The sequence below is a fragment of the Brassica napus genome, chromosome C3 (assembly GCF_020379485.1).
Source record: "Brassica napus cultivar Da-Ae chromosome C3, Da-Ae, whole genome shotgun sequence".
NCBI lineage: Eukaryota > Viridiplantae > Streptophyta > Magnoliopsida > Brassicales > Brassicaceae > Brassica > Brassica napus.
The window spans coordinates 26,474,113-26,498,684 of NC_063446.1; the positions used below are offsets into that span (position 1 = coordinate 26,474,113).

The window sequence follows — 24,572 nt, forward strand, 5'->3', positions numbered from 1 at the left end:
GACCAAGAGGAGAAAAATAATAATAAAGCTGGTAAAAGAATGGTAAAAGAAATATAATGGAGTCAACCATCAATGTCTTGGCAAGATCCTCGGGCTAAAAAATGTGAAATAGACGTCCAAAGATTATACATTTACAAAGCTAGCTAATCAAATGCCAGACACATTTGCTGACCCGAAAAAGAATGACTAAGTCATATATAAACCAGCTTGTAAAGCACCAACGAATTTGATGTCCAAGAAGAGACACAGTCAAGTTGCTACAGAGTCTAGACAACGTATGAAACGTGGTAGACCAATAGGTTCCAAAAGATAAGAATCCTCGGAAACAAAAGAAAGGTGCAGAGAATGATAATCAAAATCCAAATCCGAGGTTACTAAGGAAACCATCCCAGACATGGAGATAAGGCCGGCCGGCTCAAAGGTACATGTACCAAACAATGTAGCTTGGGACACCAAGCTGCAAAGTATTAAAGGTCCTGATAATAATGAATCTCAATCGATTATATCATGTCTGGAACATAATGGAACCAATAAGGAATGTCGACATAAGATGATTTATTTGCATACAAGGTAGCACTTGAATTTATGAATATAAGCGAGGATCATGAACTCACATCAATATAAGAGTGCGCACTCGTAAAACATATTGGATTGAATGGAAACGTGGGGTTAAATAGTTTAAAGAAAAAAAGCGTATTTGGCCATATGATTAAGACGCCATATGATGTTAAAACCAGTGGATATAAATGGGTCTTGTGAGGAATAGAAATCGTGAGATATAAAGCTGATGTTGCACAAGGATTCTCACAAAGACCAGTAATAGATTATGAGGAGACATACTCCCATGTGGTGGATGCAACTACTTTTAGATTTCTCATAAGTCTGGCTATATAAAAGAGAAAATTAGACTTGCAGCAAGTTGATGTAGTGACTGCATATTTATATGGTCCACTGGATAATGAAAGTACTAGAGGGTATTGAGCTGAAAGTACAGCAAGTTCTCGAGAACAATATTGATGATCATCAAAGTATATGATCTGAATATCCTAGGAACCTCTGGATACAATTTCCCAAACAGTTGAATATCTCAAGAAAGAGTTTGAGATGAAAGATCTTGGAAAACAAAGTTTTGTTTGAGATTATAGCTTGAGTACATTAATAATGAAATTCTTGTGCATCAAATAGTATATACAGAAAAGGGTACTCAAGAGATTTAATATCGACCAGTCTCACCCATTATCTAGTACATGGGCGTGAGATCACTTGTTTTCGATACTGATCCATTCAGTCCAAAGGTGGACGATAAAGAAGTTCATTTAGTCCTGAGATGGACGATGCAGAAGTCTTGTTTTAGACACTGATCTGATTGGTCCATAAGAAGGACGATGAAGAAGCTTTTGATTTTGATTTATTTTATACTAACCAGCCCAAAGAGGGGTTATTTGGTTTTGTTGATTTGTTTTCAGATAGATTATGTTTTACACATGGTGGTACACACATATCACATCAACATCATCCAAGATTTCGTGTGTGTGTATTTGAGGTCGATCACTCAATATGTTCGATCAGATTGTGGCATGGCCGATGGTAAAGTAGAACCAACTATCATGTTCGAGGACGAAGCATATTCTGCCCAAGATCTTCATCATCCACGGATTGCAGAAAATTGGAGAGGTCCAAGGGACCTTCAGTAATGTCCAAATCAGGGGGAGTAATGTGTGTTGTACTCTTTTTCCTTCACCATGGTTTTGTCCCAATTGGGTTTTCCTGGTAAGGTTTTAGTGAGGCAACATTAAAACACATCAGAAGCTTTAAATAGTTATTGTATCCAATGGGAAGTGTTATGAACCAGATTATGGATGACTCATAACCAAAAGATTATGATTTATACACTTTCTATTTATTTATGACGGTGTAATCTCATATATAAGAAACTTTTATGTTATGAATAAAGAGAAATTTTTCCATTACTTTTATAACATGAATCTATAAGTATATATTTTGCACTTTTTTATTCCTAGAATTAATCATTATTTGACATTATCTACCGCCCGATCTAGATCAACCTCCATTATATTTTCAAAGGCCCAAAACGTATTAATTTATTAAATATTAAGTATTGCTTATTCTAATTATTTATTCTGGAAAACTAGATTTCAGTGTAAGTTTTCAGACTATAAATTCTTGATTTACACCAAATTTATATCATTTTTGTCTGGCCGAATTTATATCATTTCGAAATAAAACATATTGTTAATTTTAGTTGCTGACAAAAGTGATATATTGAATTTTGAACCTCAGTTTTCACCATTAACTGTAAATGGATCTGAAATTTGACTTCTTGTTATTTATGCAAAGACGAATCCTGTAATTCAGTATTTCTATTTTTTTCATTTTTTCTTGTTTCAAGAAAGTATGCATTTTTAGAAGCATTAAAAATTGTAAAATTTTATTCTGAAAGAAAGATGAGTATATATATACATGGAGATGCTGTATATGTTTATAAATCTGAGGTGTCGCCCCATGTAAACTTAAGTGGTCAATTTATATAACATAAAAAAAAGATTCATTCGAAACTGAAAAAAAAAAAAATCAAAGAGATAAGTTTTAAGAAAACAAAATGTGAAGAGAGGGATATTATGAATATACAGTAGAACCTCTATAAATTAATAATGTTGAGAATTTGAAATTTTATTAATTTATATAGATATTAATTTACAAAAGTTTCTTTATTAGATTTTTTATTTTAAGATATATTTATTCTAAAATAAGAAAATGTTTGATTTTAGTGTATAGACATTAATTGTTATTTATTTAAATTTGACATTTATATTAATTTATTATATTATTTGGTGTATATAATATATATATTGCATAAAATTCGAATGTGGTTTTAGATATAATATTACTTGTTCAAAAAAGATATAATATTACTAAATCTCATCAAAAATATATTAAGTGTTAAGAAAATATAAAAATAATACTATTATGAACATAAAAAAATATAATAATAGGTTTTTGCTTATATAAAAAATGTATACATATACATTATTAATTTATAATTTTAATTGGATTATATATTTACATAAAATTTTCTAAGCAATTATTATTTTATTATTTTATCGATTTTTGTCAAATTTTAAACTGGTCCAAGTTGGAACCCGTGAAATCTATTAATTTATAGAAATTATTAATTTATCGAGTATTAGTTTATAGTTAAATAGAGTTGAAAGGAGAGAAGTCAGTGATAGCTTCCAACATCAACTTGTTTATTTATTCACTTAGCTAGATAAAATAAGGATGTGTGCTTCTGCTTCTAGTGTGTGTCTTCTATGTACAAAACACACGATGTGATTTAACCTGTTCGAGTCTCCACGTGCCTGCCCAACGATCTTCTTCAAATTTTTAAGATCAAATTATTACAACTTGATGGTAGTTTATGTTCATTAGAGTTTTAAAAAATATATAAATCTTCTACTTCCAGAGTGTCTTGGGCCGCATTTAAGGCTTTATTAGCTCTGAAATTAGAATGGGTCCTTCAGTAGTTCTGCTCATGAAGATTCTACACGTAGCTCAATAACGGAGCCCATTCATATTTAGTCGCAAAGTTAAGATCATTCTTTTTGTTACAGACACTGAAATCACTGAAATCTTGAACAACAACAAAAATGTAATCTTTTTTTTTTTTTGTAAAAAGCATTCTTAATATTAAAGCAAAAGACCAAAAACGTTTTACAGAGCATAGCCCAGTGAATCACATAAGGAACCTAGTTGATAAAGCCCAATAGTTTTATAACCCAAATAGTTTCCTTGCCCAGTTTAAAATAGCCCAAAAGAAATAGTATGGAAGTCGGAAAGTCATGATATGAAGCGATGAGAGCGAGGACCTGCGATCGCGAGAGGGAACGGTGAGATCGTAGGGATGATGTGATATTTGGGGAAGTAGCTAAGGTGAAGACAACGGGAGTGACGAATCATGCAAAGCGAATCCACCTTTGCATCATCTGCGAGGATCTCCTAGGGTTCAATTCTCTGAAGCTCTGAACCTTGTTGATTAGTTGGCGATCAAGGAGTTTGAAGATACTATCGACAGATCGGAAAGTGTTAGAGTGCAGTCTAGCATTCCTCTCATTCCAGAGCCAATAAGTCGTTGCTTGCCAAGCCGTTAGTACCAGGAGACGATGCGATTTCTGTAGGTGAAGCGCAGTCATTTGGTTGAGAGTGTCCTCCCAGCCTCTCTGAGGTTGTATCTCTAGCCTTGAGGCGACCTTGCTCCATAGCTGAAAACTAAAGGAACAAGAGAAGAAGAGATGATTCCTAGATTCTGGCATTGAGTTGCAGAGGAGGCAGTTTGCGTCGACGTTGATGCCCCAACTTATCAACCTATCTCGAGTTGGGATTCTATCCAGGACCAATAACCAAGTGTGGAAGTTGTGTCGTGGGATTCCTCCTGAGAACCAGACCGCCTTGGACCATTGGACATCTGCTCTTTCCGCACAGAGGTATGCATATAATTCCCCCGTTTTGAATCGCTCTGAGACCTGACCATTTATCTCCCACTCGTAGTAGTCTTGGTCTTCAGTAAGTGTGATTGTCATAAGGTAAGCTTGAAGTTGAACTTGTGTCTCTGTCCTTGCAGGTGGAAGGTGCCAAGATCCATTCCTGAACAATGAGGAGACAGTGGCATGAGGCGGTATTCCAAGACGTGAAGGCGAGTTGGAGAGATGATCAGATAGGCTCCCAAATGGCGTCCAATTGTCAAACCAGAACAATGCCGATTCCCCATTCTGTATTCTTAGCTTAACAATGCGAGTTGGAGAGATGATCAAAAATGTAATCTTCAACAATTGTTTATAGCCAAGGCATAAACATGGTACAATTCTCTAAACGCATGAATATATCAAATGAGAAACGCCATATACTGATATATGTGCACGTGCATACAATGTTTTTATGGACAAAGCTCAATAAATCTTTAATAACAGGTTTGGCATCCCATTCATCATCAGAATCGATCCTAAACACAATCAAATGAAATATTGGCTTTAGATCCCTAAAATTTTCAAAACTGACCATGTTCATCGTTATCATTACAGGTATAGAAACATTTTCTGATAGAAGAGTTTCTCACTTCTATGAAATATTCGAGGTCACGGCATTCTTTGCCAAACGAATAATAATTGACGATGTTTAAACTACTATTTCGTTTCTTATATTATGTGTCAATGTCACGGAGCAAAATAGTTAGTAGAACGTCATATTTTATCAAAGAAATATGATGATTATAATAAAAATGTGATCCCAAATGAATGAAAGATATTGAATAGAAGTTTAAAGAATTGAAGCAATCATGAGGAGGTCAGCCGCTTCCTCCGAAGCAACATAATCCCATTCATACTTGAAATGAGCTGCCCAAAACTTTCTTATTACTATGCCCTTGCAATTTATGAAACCTTCTTTTTAAAATGAAAATCATATCCAAAAATCTTGTCATTGCCACTTCATTTCAATAGCATATTAATTGTACATGTCCCCCTTGTCGTTTCCTTTTGTTCTAGTCATGACGAAAATCTCTGTTTCACACTTACATAATCATCATAATAAATGTTACATTAGAAAAAATGAAGTGGAAAACTATAAATTTTCATATAGTTGTTTCGATAAAACCAACTGTAATCAAACCTTCCAATGAAATTAGATATATGAATTTGGATCATATGTGGCTCTATCATTTGGACACTATAATACGAGTATAAAATCTAATTAATATTACTATGTACGTTGATGTAAATGTGCATACACCAACCCCTTTTGAATTTCTGGTTATATTACATAGTTGAATCAATCGAGTTTAGTGTAGATTTACTATATAAAAACGTATTAGTTGACAATAAATAGAACAAAACAAAAGAAACATACAATTAATGATTGACTGTGAATTGCTTTATATAAGGTGCATGTGATGCTGCAGGTGATGCAACATGGGAAATCATATAAATGGACGAAAATTCAAACTCTATTATTACCCTTCCTCAGATTGGTCACGCAACTAATAATTAAAGAGTTTTCATAATTAAACTACGATCACTATGCATACATACTACTATCATTGAGAATCCGTAGATGTGGGGCAGTTAAACTTCCACATGTGGTTCACTCAGGTCGTATACACATGTGCTTGTGGTGTTTCTATATATATATATATATGTATGATTATTAACATAACATCAAGGTTACCTGAAAGAACGGTCATAATCTTGCTGTGTGCAACAGATGCATATTTATAAGGTTATTTACAAGGAGCTCAGCTTGGTTTAGTATTCGAAGATATTACCAGGTCTAGTTCGAGTTAATTAATAGTCCAATACGATGTAATCGTTGTTAATTACGATATGCACATTAAACTATCCCGCTCTTTCACAACTTTTAATGTGATTCTCTGGTTTTTATATAGTTTTGTGACCTAGGCATATTATATATTGGACTTGGCATCAAGTTTAAGATTTTATGTGTATTTGGATTTTGATAAGGATGGAACTACGTACGCAACCCACATGATTTCCGGAAATTCGATTATTTTCTCAATATATTACTATGCATTTTGGCAGTATACCTACTTAGAAAAATAAGGAAATTTTTTTTTTTTAAATAACAAAAAGCAACAGAAAACTACTACCTAGAAAAGCGTTAGAAACGGGTAAGAATACAGAGAAATATTCTAGTAACGGCCGCAGAGCATCATTATCTTTTCTTTCACATTTACGTCTATGCCCTTCCGTTAATCTCGATGAAACAACGAGAAGAGAAAAGAATCTTCTTCAAATAAACCCAGAAAATCACGCTTAAATTACATTAACCAAACCGAACCAATTTCCATTTAAACCTTCACAAGAGTCTCAAACCGGTTCTTAAACCGGCGAAAAACAGGAAATTTGCAACAAACAAATTTTGAAAAAAGAAAAAAAAATTCAAAAAGAAAAGCCCTAAAAATATCGCTAATCTTTCCCCTTCCCCATTTGAACTTCAATCTTCTTCATCATCTATCATCCAGAAAAATGAAAAATATACATAGCTATGTACACCATCAACACGACGTCGTACTGCATCTGAGCCGAAAAAAAAAGAACCAGATCCATATCTCTCTAACTACCAAAGATTCCCTCGCGTGTCAAATCGTCTCGTCGCCGATTACATCTTGTAGGTCGCTCGGCACCGCTAATCCGAGCCGAAGCGACTCCATGATTCGCTCGAATACCAACACGTGGCAGGGGATCTGCAGAACTCCTTTCTGTTCGTAACCGTACTCTTGAGCCGATCGGTTCAACAAACCGATGAAAACCGGGTGGTTTAGCAGCTCCGCGCTCACCACGAACCGCTCCATCTCGTCTCCCACGTAGACAGGCACGTGACCCTCGGGAACGGAGGATGTGTGCTTCTTCGAGCGGCGAGGCGCCGGTGGACGGCGGCTAGGTCGCTGCGAATCGGAACGGAGGAGGCTGTAGTTTGCGGAGTCGGCGACGCGGGAGAGGCGGCGGATCAGATGCTTCATCTCTTCGCGCTGTTGGTTTGAGAAAGAGAGAGAAGAGTGATGAAAGTGATTGAGGCTTGACGAAGGAATCAATGAGAGAAGATTTTGTTGAAGGAGAGTGTGAGGGAAGGCAGAGTCTTTTATATAGAGGCGAGGGTAGTTTTGGAATTTTGGCTTTGGCATAAAGTGGGTACGGGGGAAGGAGTACTTGCCAGGTACACTTGACTCGTAAATATCGACTTAGGGTTAAAATAATATATGCCGAATTTAGAACAAAATATTTTTTGAAAACAAGATATATATAATTTGCCTAGCTTAAAAAATGAAAATAATCTTCATGTTAAACAAAATGGAAAAATTAAATCTTATTTCTCGATCTTCTTGTTTTATGTAGAGATGATATATACTGTTTGGATTTCACAAACAAAATCATATAGATTATAAATTGAATTTAAAATACAAAAATCTAATTCCTAAACAAAATGGGGAAACTATTTGATATAGGTGTAAATTATAACGATTTATTTACCTCTGGCTGTGATTCTTTAGATCTGATATTTCTTATCCTTTTGGATTACTAACAATCTTGCATTATCCTAAACTGGATGTATCTAAATAATACAGAATAAAAATAAAGTTTGATTATTATGTATTATGAATAATAGGATTAGGATATCAATTAGCTCAGGCTAGTTATTCAATCAATTATTAAGAGATTACATGACTTTTTAAGTATAAACTGTATCTTGAGTCATATGACAATCTAGGTTCATGATCATCTCAAAATATATCATTTATCACAAAAGCATTAACGAAATAACTGGTTAAGTAGTTATTAGAAAATGCAACTAAGGCCTTGTTCGTTTGCTCGCCCAGATGATCCATCTGGAGGAAGATGCAAATAGATGTTCGTTTTGTGCATTATAATGCTACATCCAGATGGATCACTCGGCTGAATTTTTAAAAACTCATTTTAAATTCTCACCCAAATGAAGGTGATTTTTAATGGTGCATCTGGATGTAGAAGCATTTAGTTCACTCCAAAATGATAAATGACAAAAATGACTTTTTAAAATCAAAATATTATTTTTAAACCATAAATTCTATTTTTTGCATATACATTTTTCTCCTATAACCAAAAAATGCATTTTCTCGCAAAAACTGAAAAACACACTTTCCCGCCAAAACCGTAAGATGCGTTTTTCCGCAAAAAAACGTAAAATACACATTTCCATAAAAACACATTTTTTGGCCAAACCAGTAAAACCGCACTTTTCGACCAAAACCAAAAAATCGCATTTTCCCGTAAAAAAATGCATTTTCCCGCCAAAACCCAAAAAACGCATTTTCCCGCCAAACTCCAAAAAGTATTTTCTGGCCAAAACCGGAAAAATGCATTTTCTCACCAAAACCAGAAAACACAATTTTTCTGCAAAAACTGGAAAACGGAATTTTCCCGCCAAAACCGGAAAAAACGCATTTCCCGCCAAAACCGGAAAAAACAATTTTTCCGTCAAAATTGGAAAACAAAGTTTTCCCGCCAAAACCGGAAAAACGCATTTTCGCCAAAACCGGAAAAACACATTTTTCCGCCAAAACCGGAAAATGGAATTTTTCCGCCAAAACCAGAAAATAGAATTTTCCCGCCAAAACCGGAAAAACGTATTTTCCCGCCAAAACTGGAAAACAGAATTTTCCCGCCAAAACCGGAAAAACACATTTTCCCGCCAAATCTGGAAAACACATTTTCTCGCCGAAATCGGAAAAACGCATTAACGAAATAACTAGTTAAGTAGTTATTAGAAAATGCAACTAATTTTATTACTGGTAAGTGATTAATGATACAAGAGGCCAATATTCACTAAACTTCAATCTAAGCTGGAACTATATATTGATTTTAAACTAAACTAAAAAAACTCTCGTGTTTCAAAAAAAAAAAAAAACTCTTAATATTCTTGTTCTGTATAGATAAACTGTTTGGATTTCTTGATACAACCGAATTTAAAATAGAAAAATCCAAATTTCTAAAAAAATGGGGAAAATATGTGATATAACTTTTGTCATTTTAATATGTGATATAACTGTATTATATTTAGAAAAAATATTTAGTTCTGGATATGATATTTTTAATTGTTGATCTAGCATATTTTATTCGTTTTATAATAACAAGCTTGCATTATCATAAACTGGGTATATCAAGACAATACAGAAGTTAAATTAATATGTATTATGGATAGTAGGATTAAGATATACGGATTAGCTTAGCCTGGTTATCCTATCAATTATAGGATATACATGTCTTTTTAGTATATAATCTATATCATGAGTCATATGACAAAACGAGATTCATGATCAGAGTATATCTTCCTGATGTTGTAACATCAAAAAAATTATCCTTTATCAAAAAGATATTAACAAAATTACTGGTTCAGCAGTTTCTAGAAAGAAAATGCAATAAGATTGTCACTGGTAACAGGCGAGTGACTGGTGCTACAAAGGGCAAATATTCAATAATCTTCAATCTATGCAAGAACTATATATCTTCAGGTCAATATTTATTGCTTTAGATACACACAATAATAACAACAAAGCTTTCTTTAGATTCTAGTATTTATATTTATTTCCATGGACTCCTACATTATGTAGCTAACAAGTTTATTCGCTTATCCTATTCAGAATATACATGATAAAGGGCAAGGGTTATACATCGCCTTGTTTTCAATATATCATTATTTTGAATGTAAAAAATTATAAAACAAATTGAGTTGACCCCCTAACAATGCCAAATGCTTCTAGATTTTGGACTAAGTGTGAAAGTATGAATCATTTGTGTAAAATATGAATTTTCGAAAGTCAAATTATACAAATAGGTCCATATACTCACCCCCAAAGACTTCACAGGTTTGTTTTGTTTTCTTCTGGTCATATTCAGACCCTCATGTAATCATCATTTTGAACTAAAACAAAACTTAGTTACTTGTAAGTTTCCACTATGTAATATATTTTTTCTTCAAAATCTAATTAATTAATTGCACATGTAGACTAAATTATAAGATCGTACGTTATAAAAAACTAACAAATTGCGTTTTCATGGTGTAAACATAAATCTAAATCACTTTCATAGTGTAAACACAAGCCACTCAAGCACATAATTGTGATGACTTATGCAGAGAGTACCGTCTTGACTGAACCAAGCTATAGAGAAGTGATCAGTCATGTACTCATGTTTGGCAGTAGACGACACGAGTTAATTTTGATAATAGATAACATGTAACCCTCTAGAAGAAGCATCCCACTAAGCAACTCTTATAACAATTAACTATGACAAATTAATTATAGGTTCATGATGAGACTAACTGATATTTTCTAAACCTTAGATGCAATGCTGTTTTGTGACTTGCACATATATCTATTTGTCATATATATTCTATTATTTTGAAAATAGATTAGAGCGTCATAGTGGTGCCGTGCATGGATATCATGAAGACCATCACCATGTGTGTGTATGTTAGAGAGAGGGAGAAAAGTAAAGCAGCGCTGTATAGAATCATTCTGTAAAGAATAGAACTTTAAAGGCAAGGATGTGATGTCACCTAACTTTCACTGGTTATCAAAAGTGTGTGTCCCCTTACACAACTTGGGGGTTGCAACTTTAAACCCTTTAGCATCATTATCCATAAACCCATCTGAGTTCTTAATTTTTTTTCTGATTAAAAAAAAAAAAATTAAAAAGTAAACCGATCGCGGACCGCTACGTGTTAGTGGGATCCGCAAACAGTGCAAGAAACCCACTTAAATCGGTTCTTATTTGGCCATTTTTGTAACCGGTTTTTAGCATTTTTGTGGAATCCATGCACTAAGAACCCCACTTATGCAATGCGTTAAAGATGACTTTAGAGCACCTCCAACGGAGGTTCTTCCCGTTGGAGTTCTTAATATATGTGTTATGTATATATATATATATATATATATATATATATATATATATGTATATATATATATATATGTATAAGTAATTGTGGGGTCCACAATTTTTTATGGAACCCCATAGGTAAGGGTTCCTACTTCCTAGAGCATCTCCAACCAATATCTGTATTTGCCTCTATAATAGCATTTAGAGATAAAATCACTTCAACCCTACTATATATTTCTTCTTCTAAAATAGATATTGCTATTTTCACCTCTATATTTAGAGGAAGAAATAACATTCCTCTATAATAGATGCATACTTTTTTATTTACAAAATGATCCTTTAATTTTTTACTTTATAACCAAAATAAATATTTGTTAGTGAAAATTTACTGTTTATATAAACATATAATCATATTTTTTATTTATATAATAGTTTCAGTATAAAAATATTGTTAAACCGTTAGCAAAATACTAAATCCTATACCCTAAATCCTAAACTCCAAACCCTAAATTATAAACCTTAAATCTTGGATAAACCGTAAACTATTGAAAAATTTTAAACCCTAAATCATACATTAAAAACTAAATCTTATTAACACTAAACCCCAAACTCTAAAACCTAATCACTAAACCCTAAACCCTTGGATAAACCCTGAACCCTTGGATAAATCATGAACTCTAAATCAAAAATATTTAAAATTAAACCCTAGAGTTTATGATTTATCCAAGGGTTCAGAATTTACCCAAGAGTTTAGGGTTTAGTGATTAGGATTTATGGTTTAGTGTTATTAAAATTTATTTTTTAATGTATGATTTAGGGTAAGATTTTCCAACAGTTTAGAGTTTATCCAAAGTTTAAGGTTTAACGTTTAGGGTTTAGGGTTTAGGATTGAGGGTATAGGGTTTAGTATTTTGCTGAAGATTTACAATATTAATTAATTTATTTTTTGTAACTATTTTTATCTATTTTTATTATTTTATTTTAAAAATATAATATAATTTGGATATTCAATTTTATTTCTTCTTTTAAAAGATATCAAATATCAAATAATCAAACACTATTGGATGGTGAACTTCTACCTTAGAAGGTGAACCCAAGAATTTCTCTTTTAAAAATCCCTAAGAACTCTTATTTATGGGTTTCCACAATAATTGTGAACTCCATAATTATTTATACATATATAATATATACATATACATATACATAATATAAGAACCCCAACGAGAAGAATCCCGTAGGAGATGGTGTTAGTCTCCTAACTTTGTGGTAATTTATATATATTAACTATGCCACGTATGATATGGAATAATCAAATTGAAGTAGTCTCCTACTACTTATAGTTATAAAAATTAATTATATACCGACATGCATCTTTGGTATGCTTCGTCTAATTTAGAAATTTCGAATTCCCAAGTTTTCAGTTTTACCACAACTAGAATTTTGACTTGATGGCTATCTTAGATTGTAATTAAAAAAGAACAGAAGCAGTTAAGTAGGGTGGAGACTGTGTCTACGAAATTATAACAAGCTTTCGAGTAGTTGATTCCTTTACAACTCTTTCTTCAATTTCCGTGGAACTCCTATATTTCTTAATATGTTTTTCAACTTCTTGAAGATTTGGAAAAGCTCAAACCTCACGCATAGTGCCAATTTCAATATGATCACTGACTAAAGTTTATATTTAGAGGGCCTTTTCCCAATCAGATAATATAATTAAACTGATATATATCCAGTCGAAAAGACGGCTTGAATCATGCAGTACTTAGTACATTATCCATTGTATTCATCCTTACCCAATAGAAAACTCAAAGCTAGGCATTGTTATATAAACTGACTATTTCTGAAGGTAGTTGCTCGTTGATATTTTTGTTGACAAATTAGGTAGTATTATTTTATGAAAATGGATAAAATAATCAAACATAACAGATAGACATCAAAAGTATTTAAGATATGCATAGAAACAAGCATCTGATGGTCATATATATATTTGATATAAAAGAGAAAGAAAAGGGATGTGATTAAGAAATAGTTAGTTTATGCAAAGACACAGACGAGAGAATATTCCTCCAACTGAAAAGGTTATAACGACTAAGTAGGCATTACCTTCAATCATCGAGACAGTCACACACGTCAACAGCTTGAAACTTCACTCTGATTTGTTAGCTGTAACGCGGAACGCGTTATTGCATCATTGACGAGTATGTCACCGCTTCGATATTCATATACTTAGCTCTCTCCGAATGTAGTAAACTAAGTTGGTTGATGTTGCTAAGACTGCTTTTACCGCCTTATCCGTTTACTAATCGCTGCAATTTACAACTGTTGCATGTGGATATCATCTGCATATAATTTTTTTCCAAAATGTATAATTTACCATTATTAACTAATCCATTTAGTATTACCTTACTACTAATCAAATAGTATCACTTTACTTCAAAATTTATAATTTAACATTATTAACTCATCCATTTAGTATCACTTTATATACTACTAAATTACTAATCAAATAGTATCACTTTCCTACCAATCAAATAGTTGTAAAAACACAATCAATTGGTTGGTAGAAGTAAATACTAGTAGTAGGCTTGGGCAAAGCAAACGGAACCGAAAAACCAAATTCGAACCGAACCGAAATATCCGAATTAACCAGAACAGTACCAAAATTCTCAAATACCCAAACGGTTTCTATATTTCTATATCTGAAATAACTGAACCGAGAATCGAACCGAGAACCAAACGGATACCCGAATATATAAAAATATTAATTATATACACATATTAACATAACTAAATATATACATATATTTTTTAAAAAAAAAATCTATTAAAAGTATCCAAAAATATTTGAAGATAATTAAATTATTATAAAGTATCCGAACTACCTGAAAGTATTCGAAAGTATCCAGATAATTTTATACAAAATATCCAAAGTGATCAGAAATATCCAAATCTTTTTATCTAAATCATTCTAATTATTTGATATTTTATCCTAAATAACCGATATTTTACCCAAATTATCCGAACTATCCCAACCCGAACCGAAACCAAATGAGAACCAATTTTTTTCTGGTATTTTCTGTTTCCTAATTTTACTATCCGAACCTAACCAAACATGAAACTATCTGCACTAAACCGAACCAAAAATAGATCGATCTAGCTTCCTATCCGAACAATCCGAAATCCGAAATACACGAAACGAACCAATATCCGGAATGCCAAGGCCTAACTAGTAGCAATAAAGAGGGGAATGGAGTCATGTGAAAGGAATTATGGGTGCATTTTGAATTTGGATTACATAAACTATTGAAAACATATCCGTACGGTGCTGTAGTACAGGGTAACCTACCCACTTCAACTTTTTCTCTCCCTTACGTGTCATACCGTACAAACTAACGTGACTATTCTTCGCAATTTGATACGAAATGAAATAAAATAACTAGCGAAATAAAAAGTTATGGGGCCTATTCTCCACTATCACAGTTGCCCGTTAGGCCGTTTGCTTCTATCCTTTTCTTACTTTCATTTTTTTCCTGATTTAATAGTCTTTATTATATTTTTTTTGACTAAAAGTCTTTATTATAATTTATAGTTAGATAATGTCGTTGACAAAAAAAAAAAAAGCTAGATAATGTCACAACAAATACTTAGTCATCAACTATCAGCCAAAAAATAGCTGATAAAAGCCCTCTTATACGTTTAGGGGGAAAACATGAAACCATCGAATACTCCTGCAGTCCTGCTTAAGTTTCTTAATCTAGTCATAACACTGGTCTGACACTTTGATTCTTTTTTTCTTTTTCTGGCAATCGACTGTTTGATTCTTGAAGGCTAACTTGTATTGGTAAAAGATTGGTAGATTCTTGTTTGGAAAGTGAGTAGATTTCATCAATATCTCGATCTTTGTCATAAATTTCACGAGATGATTGATAAGTGCTGTATTTTTTATTTTTTTGCTTTAGAATAATAGCCGTAGGTTTTATTGCGGTAACTGTAGATTAATTATTTCCTGAGCACTAAATATAAAGTTATAGAAAAATTGATTTCCAAAGTTATTTTGTTTCCTATTTTAGTTTTTATGGTTGTAACTTTGAAATTTTCTTAAAGCATGATTGGTAAACTAAAGTGGATATAGAAAAAAAAAACTGTAGAAAACACTCATAACACTTACCAATCACCCCGTTGTTTTATAAGCTCCTCATAAATATGCTTTGATCAAGACGAGTAATTTACATAATGGGGCAGTTTATAACTTTTTATTACATCCTTGGACAGTTTATGCTACATGGGTAGTTTCTTGTGTGAAATGACATAATTTGCTCTCACAAAAGTGTAACTGTTCATGTTGTCTAGTTTCTTTTGATTTTTCTGGTTTCTTTTGCTTTTTCTCGTTTCTTTTGAATTACCACTTTTCCACCCCTGATCTTTCTTCCCAATCAAGCGCACCTAAAAAGAAAAAGAAACTGAAATTGAATAACTTTGATACATTTTTGTTGCAAAAACTTCAACTATAATGGAAAAACAACAAATTGATGAACATAACGCAAAACTCAATTTAGTTTGCATTATACGAGTCATGAAGTTCCAGATGACAAAAAAAAAAAATACTTGCAACGTTGATAAGATATCTATCATACCAGATTGTTTATCTTATCATCACTATCGTCAACAACATCACTATTGTCATCCTAATCTTCGTCTTTAACACCTGCTTGAGGTTAAGATCCAAAGAGCCAAGATCAAAATCAATTTTCAATTAGCTATAATGTGTCTTCGGATATTCCATGTGGACACATGGTGGTGTACGTAGGCAGTGGTTTTTGGAGATTTGTTGTGCGTGTGTACGATAAAGTGTAATAGCATAGATGTGTACAATAAATAAAGAGATGTACACATGTACACTAAATAAGGATATTTGCAAAGAGTTGGTGTTCTCTTGATATGTAGGAGACCAGTTGAGTTGAAGTAAAAAACTTAGGTGTGTATGGTTATTTTGTTGTAATGTAATGTGCATAACACTGATTTTTTGGATGTTTTGGTATGTTATTTATAGTTATTTGTGTATCACTTATTTGTGTACACCGTGGGATGTGTACATGTGTACATCAAAAGTGAATCAAAAGAATATGTGTACTTCTTCGTCGCTGTTAACAAGGGTGTGGTCGCAGGTAGTTGGGAGACAAAAGAGGGTTTAATGTAGTTGTACAAGGGATTAGGTGTACACATGTATGAACATGCTTGTCAACAAGCACTACAAGAAAACATGTAATTACCGACTACGACATCAGTAGTAAATCAGTCGCAAAAAGCACTATTACGACTGTTTTGCGACTGATCAACGTAGTCACTAATTGTTGTGTCGCTAATTCAAAGAGTCGTAAATCAGTCGTTATTTTTACTACTGCATTGCGACTGCTTTACGATTACGGTTAGTAGTGGCTATTTAGACGCAAAATAGTCGCAACAGTTGCCGGCTAACTTGCGACTAATACATGATTACTTTGCAACTCATGTTCATAGTCGGATTTTGGTAGTAAAATTACAGTCGCTAATTAGTCGTAAAAAATAAAAGCAAAAACAAAAAAAAATTGCAATAATTATTTATTAAATATAAATAAAAATTGCATTAATTATTTATAAAATACAAATACAAATAATATAAAATCTTATTTACATAAATACATATAAATATTATACATATATCTATTTGCCGGAGACGGAGACGACGGCTTGCCTCCTAAGACAAAGGCGGAGTTGAGGAGCCATACACCGGATCTTCCAGTCCTCCTTCCAAACCGGTGCTCCCTCTCCTCCACATTCCACGCCGCGAGTTGAGGAGCCACAGTGCCACACTAAAGCTCACTCTCCATCTCTGCTTCTTCGTGACATCTTCTTCCTCTGCCGTCTCCACCCGGAAGCTCCTCCTTCTTCTTCATGCTGTTTCACTCAGATCCGCCGTCGTCTGAGCCTCTTCCGGTGTGAACATCGTCGTCTGAGATTCTTCTTCTCTCCGTCTATCTTCTAACCTTTCTCTGCCGTCACGCTTCACCATCTTCATCAACACATATTGAACGAAGAATTGTGCGAGAGATAGTGAGATTGCTTCTTCTTATTCTCTCAGTCTGTATTGATTAATTTGTTGTTCATTCTGTACAAGAATGAAGATTGTGCGAGAGAGATAGTGAGATACAGAAAGATCGTAGTAGGACAGGGGAGAGATGTGAGTTATAGAAACACAATCTGAATAAATCTGAACCATTGATTTTTTGTAATCAGTGGTGTATAATTGCTATCCACCCCATCTTGGTTTCAACCAATAAGAAAAGAGGAGAGGGATTGCTATCAGAGTTCTATTTTTGTCGACTAGCAGAGTTTATTTTGATCTTGTTTAAATATTATCTGAGGAGATTTCTTTTAATGTAAATATGAAATGTTAAAAGATATATATAAGGTTATGGTTTAGGGTTTAGACTAAATTTTGGAAATAAATATATGATTTGAGACCAGATTTTGAAAGATTATAGCTTTATAATTCAAATTTAGAGTTTGAGTTTTAAAATATTATAATTGGAATATGTATTTATGTTACAAGGTCTAAGGAATATAGTTTAGGGTATAGAAGTTAAAATTTAAAATGAAGTTTAAAGAAAAATAGATTTAGAGTTTAAGTTTAAGATTTGTGTTTTGGAAGTTTAGATTTGAAGTTAATATTTAGTGGATGTATGATTTATGTTTGAAGTAAGGGTTTAGGGTATATAGTTTGATTGAAGATTCAAGGTTTTGTGGGTTAGAGTTACGGTTTGAGATTAAGTTTTCAAAAAACTAAATTTGTTATAATTTTAAGATTGGAAGTTAAAGTATAAAAAGATTATAGTTTAAATGTTTTTTTATTAATAGTTTTCTAGTTTATGACATAAGATATATAATACATATGATGTTTATATTTAATGATTATATTATGATCATATCATTTTCAAAACAATAATTTATGTTTAAGTTTAGTTTAGTTTAGATTATAAGATAGAAAGGTTAGATTTTATGGTTTTATATAGGTTTAGTTTGGGGTTTAGGGTATAGGAGTTAAAATTTGAGTTTAGGTATTTAATAACGACTGATTTGCGACTATATGATATGGTCGGGACATGTAGTAGTAAAATAGTCGTTAATTAGGGACTGTTTTGCGACTACATGCTCTATACCTCAAATATGTTCTTAAAATTAGTGTATAGAGTAAGTAGTCGCAAAACAATCGCTAATTAACGACTATTTTGCGACTACATGTACCGACTACATCATATAGTCGCAAATCTGTTGGTAATTAGCGACTGTTTTGCAACGTATTTTTTAAATCGCAGATTAGCGACTGTTTTGCGACTAAAAAGAGTTAGTAACAAAATAGTTACAAAACAGTCGCTACTCAGGCGGAATATTTTGCGACTGCAAAATTAGTAGCAACATGCAGTCGGTAATGTCATGTTTTCTTGTAGTGAAGGGAAGTGTACACAGAATATAACATATGTTATTCCATATTCATATACACAAATTATATATCTTTAGAATATGTTTTCTGTACTTACATAGGGATGCATCAAAATTTTGATGCAATCAATCAAATAAAAACTTAATGAATAACAACAATCTAACTGAATGAATAACGTCAATCATTAAGAAACTATTGTTGCAATCATTAGGTAGAATCCTGAAAATTTAGTTTATGTTGGTTGTGGAAGCTCGGGAAGATTAACCTCCCATGTCTCAGTTGGAAGCTATTACAAGTTCTCATTCTCTGCATAAACAAGAAATCAACCCACTGTTACTAAACCACACAGAAGTTTTACTATGTCATAATTGAAAACATGTTGACATTTATAATGACCTTGTCCAATAGGTTGAGTTAGATGGGATACATCCAGGGGATAATTATGAATTACCAACGGCAAAAGGACAATGGTCTTCGAAGATCCAATCTATAAACACACATATTCAATTTTGCTCTCTCGCGCCGCAACTCATCTTTTGCTATGTTCTCAAGATCGTTTTTGTCCTCTGAAGCAGATGGAACATACCTATTTTTGGATGGTACAGAGCCACTAGAGAGATTTCCCGTCACTCGTTGAACAAGAAATAAATGATGCATCGCGGCAGAGAAAGAGGGATGCAAAGTGTTTGGGTTTTCTCGTCATCTATTTCGTCGTCTACATCGCTGTTCATCTACTTCTCTGTCGTCTTCAACACACTGTCTTTATCGCCATCATCGTCTCCGACTTCTACGTCACTATCGTCTACAACTTCTTCATCGTTTAGGTTTTTTTCAAGTAAAAAAAAAAGAGACAAGCCAATAATTTTGTAAGAGATAAATATTGATAGTAGTGGTATAATGTAGATCACTAGATACCAGTTTTTGGATTCTTCTGAAATAAAAATGAAAACAACGATGAAAGAGATAGATCTGGAAATTGTCTTAGTTATTTAGGAATAATCTTGACCACTCGTGTTAAAAGTACAAATATAGATCTAATGGTTAAAAAAATAGACATATATGAGGCTTGTCAAGATGTGGCAAAGTGAATCTTGGCCATCGATATAAAAGAGAGATGTGTGGCTGAGATTGAATCCCGCCAATTGTCTAGTTTTGTTAGACATCAATATATCTAAGAATAAACTAGATCAGTTAAGAATCAACTAAAGGTTAGAGGAAAGTGTATGCGTAGCATAAAGTGACTTATTATGATATTAGAAAGATGAAAACTGACCCTGGATGTAATATTTTCTAGTATAAATTTCGGTTAGAAGAAATTAATGCAATTCAGCTTTTATTCACAGCCAATTATTTCAAGAATCTGTGAAAAATATTGTCGTTGAAAGACAAAGCCTGACACAATACATTTTGTAAAATTTAAGAAGACGATTCTACAAAAATAAAAACACTGAATGCGACTGTGGTGACTGGTGAGTGTATCATCACATTTATAGCATAGAAAGCTCTAACAAATACTACTGTTAAGTAGTAACAATCAATCTTCTTTAAATTGTTGTAGAAAGCAGATCAATTTACTCATTCATCCATATATCTTACGCATTGAATATTGATGGTTGTGGTGAAACAAGTTGAGTCATAATGTTTGACTCCAAACATGAAGAGACAACCCCACATGCGTCCAGCCGGACGCAGGACAACCAGACCTGTCGCTCCTACTTTTCCGTGTTTTACAAAAATCATATGCTTTAATGTTCTTAATGAAATAGGGAGACTGACAAGTACGGAATATTAAAAGAATAGAAAATGCAATTCTTTTCAACCTTGTGGTCCATAGAGATGATTCAGTTTCAAAGTGGAGGGTGCCCACATTGGTCCTCAGCTTTTACGGTATGCTGACCTCACGCTCTTGCCTCTTGGCTCCACCTTTGTCTTTATGTTATTTTCTTCAAACTTTTTGGTGATAGAAATGACGTTCTTATGACTCATCACGCTACTTTACATCCTTTCTATGACTAAGCATTACTGTATTTTGGTATCCCTTTATTCATGAAGTATATAATATTGTAGACTGATAATGCGATGATTCTTTTTAGTGAATCTTAATGGTCGCTCGTGTGCTCGTGTTTTGATTAAAGTTGGATTATCATTTGCTTTCCTCATCGTATCTTTTTTACTTTCGATGATTCCAATTGCCATGCCCGTTAGTTTATACTTTAGCCTAGTCTAGTGGATTAAACTGCAGTGACCATAAAGTATTGTGATAAATTAGTCGCAAAAGGGATTTATAAGATTCCTAGTCGTTTGGGTATTTTAAAATTATATGGGCCGTTTGTAGTTTATTTTTTTCTTTAACAGTAAGGATTAAGCCCAAGAGTTACTGGACTTGTCCAATGGAATCAGTCTAACGAAAAAGTATTTTTCCATGCAATAGGAAATATATTAAAAAAATGCTTTTTTCGTAAATATATAAAAAAAACTTTCAAAATGCTAACAAACTGGGAAGAGGATCCAAATATACAAATTAAAATATATAAAAGCAATTTACATTGGTGTTATATAAAAAAGAACTATTTATATTTGCTTATTGTGCAGTTTGGTGGAGCCCAAGACATAATGAGCCTGGGCCAGGCCCATGCAGTTAAACCGAGGGAAAAGTTATCCCTCTTGCTTACAAAACCTTAAACCCTAGTTCTCTGTTTCTTCTCCAAAACAAAAAAGCTGCATAAATACTCTGCCCTCGACTTCCCAGAGACGGCTATAGAGTTTTAGCTTCATCTACACAATGTCCATGTATCTTCTCTACGAATCATCTTCCGGGTACGGCCTCTTCGAGGCACACGGCCTCGATGAGATAGGACAGAACACAGAGGCGGTTCGAAGCTCAGTCTCGGACCTTAGTCGCTTCGGGCGTGTCGTCCAGCTCACTGCTTTCCACCCATCCGAGTCTGCACTCGATGCTTTAAACCAAATCAACGCCGTCTCCGAAGGTAACCCTCCATTGAAATTAGACCTCTTTCCACTTGTGTCTTACTACAACACTCTGTTCTTGTTTAGTTAGAACTCGAATTCTTGTTTAATTGTACGGACATGGGTTGTCTGTTATCTAAACAAAGCTTACAGCTTTTTCGCTATGATTAAAATGGGCTTACTCTGTTCGCACATGGTTGACTGTTCTCTTTGACTTTGTTTTGAATCAAAGCTTGGAAATTTTTATTACAATGTTGATCAGCTTACTCTGTTTTTTTGTTTTTGACTTTGTTTGAAACAAAGCTTACAACTTTACTCTGTTCGTACATGGTTAACTGTTCCTTGTGACTTTGCTTGAAACAAAGCTTACAGCTTTTCGCTATAATTAGAATCAGCTTACTCTGTTCGGAAATGGTTTAGCTGTTCCCTTTGAGTTTGATTGAAACAAAGCTTACAGCTTTTTACTACAATGAGAAATAAGCTTACTCTGTTCTGTTCTGTTTTTGGGTTTTGAGATTTGTGTTTGCGTTGAAACTTGAAGGGTACATGAGTGATGAGCTGAGAAGCTTTCTGGAGTTGAACCTTCCGAAAGTGAAGGAAGGAAAGAAGCCCAAGTTTAGCTTAGGAGTCTCTGAGCCAAAGATTGGATCTTGCATCTTTGAAGCCACGAAGATTCCTTGCCAGAGCAATGAGTTTGTCCATGAGCTTCTCAGAGGTGTTCGTCAGCATTTTGATAGGTTCATCAAAGACCTAAAGGTGTGACCTTTTGACCTTACATTATTACCTCTATGCAATTCATGTTCTGTGATGCTTAATGTCAATATTTTAAAATAATTGCAGCCTGGTGATTTGGAGAAAGCGCAGCTTGGGCTAGCTCACAGCTACAGCAGAGCAAAGGTGAAGTTCAATGTCAACCGTGTGGACAACATGGTCATTCAAGCGATCTTCCTGCTCGACACGCTTGATAAGGATATCAACTCCTTTGCCATGAGAGTCAGGTTTGCTCTGTTGTTCCAACTTACTGTAAGAAAGATGGTTTACGAGCAGCTTATATTATGTTCTTTTGCAGAGAATGGTACTCGTGGCACTTCCCTGAGCTAGTGAAGATAGTCAACGACAACTACCTTTACGCCCGAGTCTCAAAGATGATTGAGGACAAGTCAAAGCTCTCTGAAGAACACATCCCTATGCTTACCGAAGTCCTTGGGGATGAAGACAAGGCGAGAGAAGTCGTTGAAGCTGGAAAAGCATCTATGGGTAATAATCTTTTTTCTTCAGTGTGTCTTATTCTTTCTCTCTTTGTTTCTCAGACATGTCTTACCTCTTTTGCAGGCCAGGATCTATCACCACTTGATCTGATCAACGTCCAGACCTTTGCTCAGAGAGTGATGGACCTAGCTGACTACAGAAAGAAGCTCTACGATTATCTCGTTGCTAAAATGAGCGACATTGCTCCAAACTTGGCTGCACTGATCGGAGACATGGTTGGTGCTAGGCTGATCTCGCACGCTGGGAGCCTGACGAATCTCGCCAAGTGCCCCTCTTCAACTCTCCAGATTCTCGGCGCTGAGAAGGCGCTTTTCAGGGCGCTGAAGACGCGTGGGAACACGCCCAAGTACGGTCTTATATTCCATTCTTCGTTCATGGGACGCGCGTCTGCTAAAAACAAGGGGCGTATTGCTCGTTACCTCGCAAACAAGTGCTCCATTGCTTCACGGATTGATTGTTTCGCTGGTAAATGATCTAGACTGCATTGTATATAATAAGTGTGTGTTTTTGTATAATAGTTGAGATGGTGTGTATGTTGTTAACTTAAACAGATAGCAGCACTACAGCTTTCGGTGAGAAACTTAGGGAACAAGTGGAGGAACGGCTAGAGTTTTATGACAAAGGTGTTGCACCGCGTAAGAATGTGGATGTGATGAAAGAAGTGATGGAGAATCTTGAGAAGAAAGGTATGATATCTAACACTATCTCTCTCTGGCACTGTCTCTTTGTTTCGCTCTTATATCTTATGGCTGTTTGCTCTCTCTTTATAGATGAGGGAGAAGTCAAAGCTGTGGAGGGTTCAGAGAAGAAGAAAAAGAAAGAGAAGAGGAAGGCAGAGGAGAAGGATGAGGAAGTAGAAGAAGAAGAGGAGAAGTCAAAGAAAAAGAAGAAGAAAAGCAAAGTAGTAGAAGAGGAAGTGACAACAGATAATGGTAACAGCAAGAAGAAAAAGAAGAAGAAAACGAAGTCGCAAGATGTTGAGTAGACCAAGACAAATTTTTTTTTTTTGGTAGTGTAGAAATTTTTCTCCCACATGGCAAAGCTCTCTTTTTTTTTTTTAATTTATAAACAGCTTAAAACTCATAGCAACTTATATCGGATGTTTTTAGACTAGTTGTGTCTTAAGTCTTAACAAATGATGTAATCTTTTGTTGGAAATCTTGCAATGGATCATCACATATGGGACGTAAATTTTTTGTTCTGCTTAATCTCGTAACAGCTTTAAGCCTTTAACCGCATGTCCACCAACAAACATAACGCACCCAACCAAGTTGTTTTAGTCTAGTGGTATAGGAGCTCCAGCTGGAGTGTCCGCCCTTGGGTTCGAGTTTTGGCCACTGCGGAATTTACATGTGGGCTGTAGCACCTGAGACCGAAGACCGTTACACGGTGAGCCACATGGTAACGCCCTGGCAACG

The 24,572-nt window shown here is 34.2% G+C and overlaps 3 protein-coding genes across 3 annotated transcripts; 1 reads left to right on the forward strand and 2 right to left on the reverse strand.

Annotated features, from left to right (window-relative positions):
* Positions 1–3,974: 3,974 nt before the first annotated feature.
* LOC125582991 lies at positions 3,975–5,082 on the reverse strand. The gene is made up of 2 exons (XM_048749506.1): positions 5,074–5,082; positions 3,975–4,838 (listed from the first exon to the last, which is right to left on the reverse strand). Exons 1-2 carry the CDS (start codon positions 5,080–5,082, stop codon positions 3,975–3,977), a joined length of 873 nt encoding a protein of 290 aa, XP_048605463.1.
* A 1,765-nt stretch (positions 5,083–6,847) lies between these two features.
* Positions 6,848–7,653, reverse strand: LOC106399452 (auxin-responsive protein SAUR72). The gene has a single exon (XM_013839935.3). The coding sequence runs from the start codon at positions 7,547–7,549 to the stop codon at positions 7,169–7,171; it is 381 nt and encodes a 126-aa protein (XP_013695389.1). The 5' UTR covers positions 7,550–7,653; the 3' UTR covers positions 6,848–7,168.
* Positions 7,654–21,610: 13,957 nt separating this feature from the next.
* On the forward strand, positions 21,611–24,357 carry LOC106397666 (nucleolar protein 56). The gene is made up of 7 exons (XM_013838291.3): positions 21,611–21,905; positions 22,427–22,641; positions 22,726–22,883; positions 22,955–23,142; positions 23,218–23,619; positions 23,706–23,840; positions 23,925–24,357. Exons 1-7 carry the CDS (start codon positions 21,701–21,703, stop codon positions 24,137–24,139), a joined length of 1,518 nt encoding a protein of 505 aa, XP_013693745.1. The 5' UTR covers positions 21,611–21,700; the 3' UTR covers positions 24,140–24,357.
* Positions 24,358–24,572: the final 215 nt, after the last annotated feature.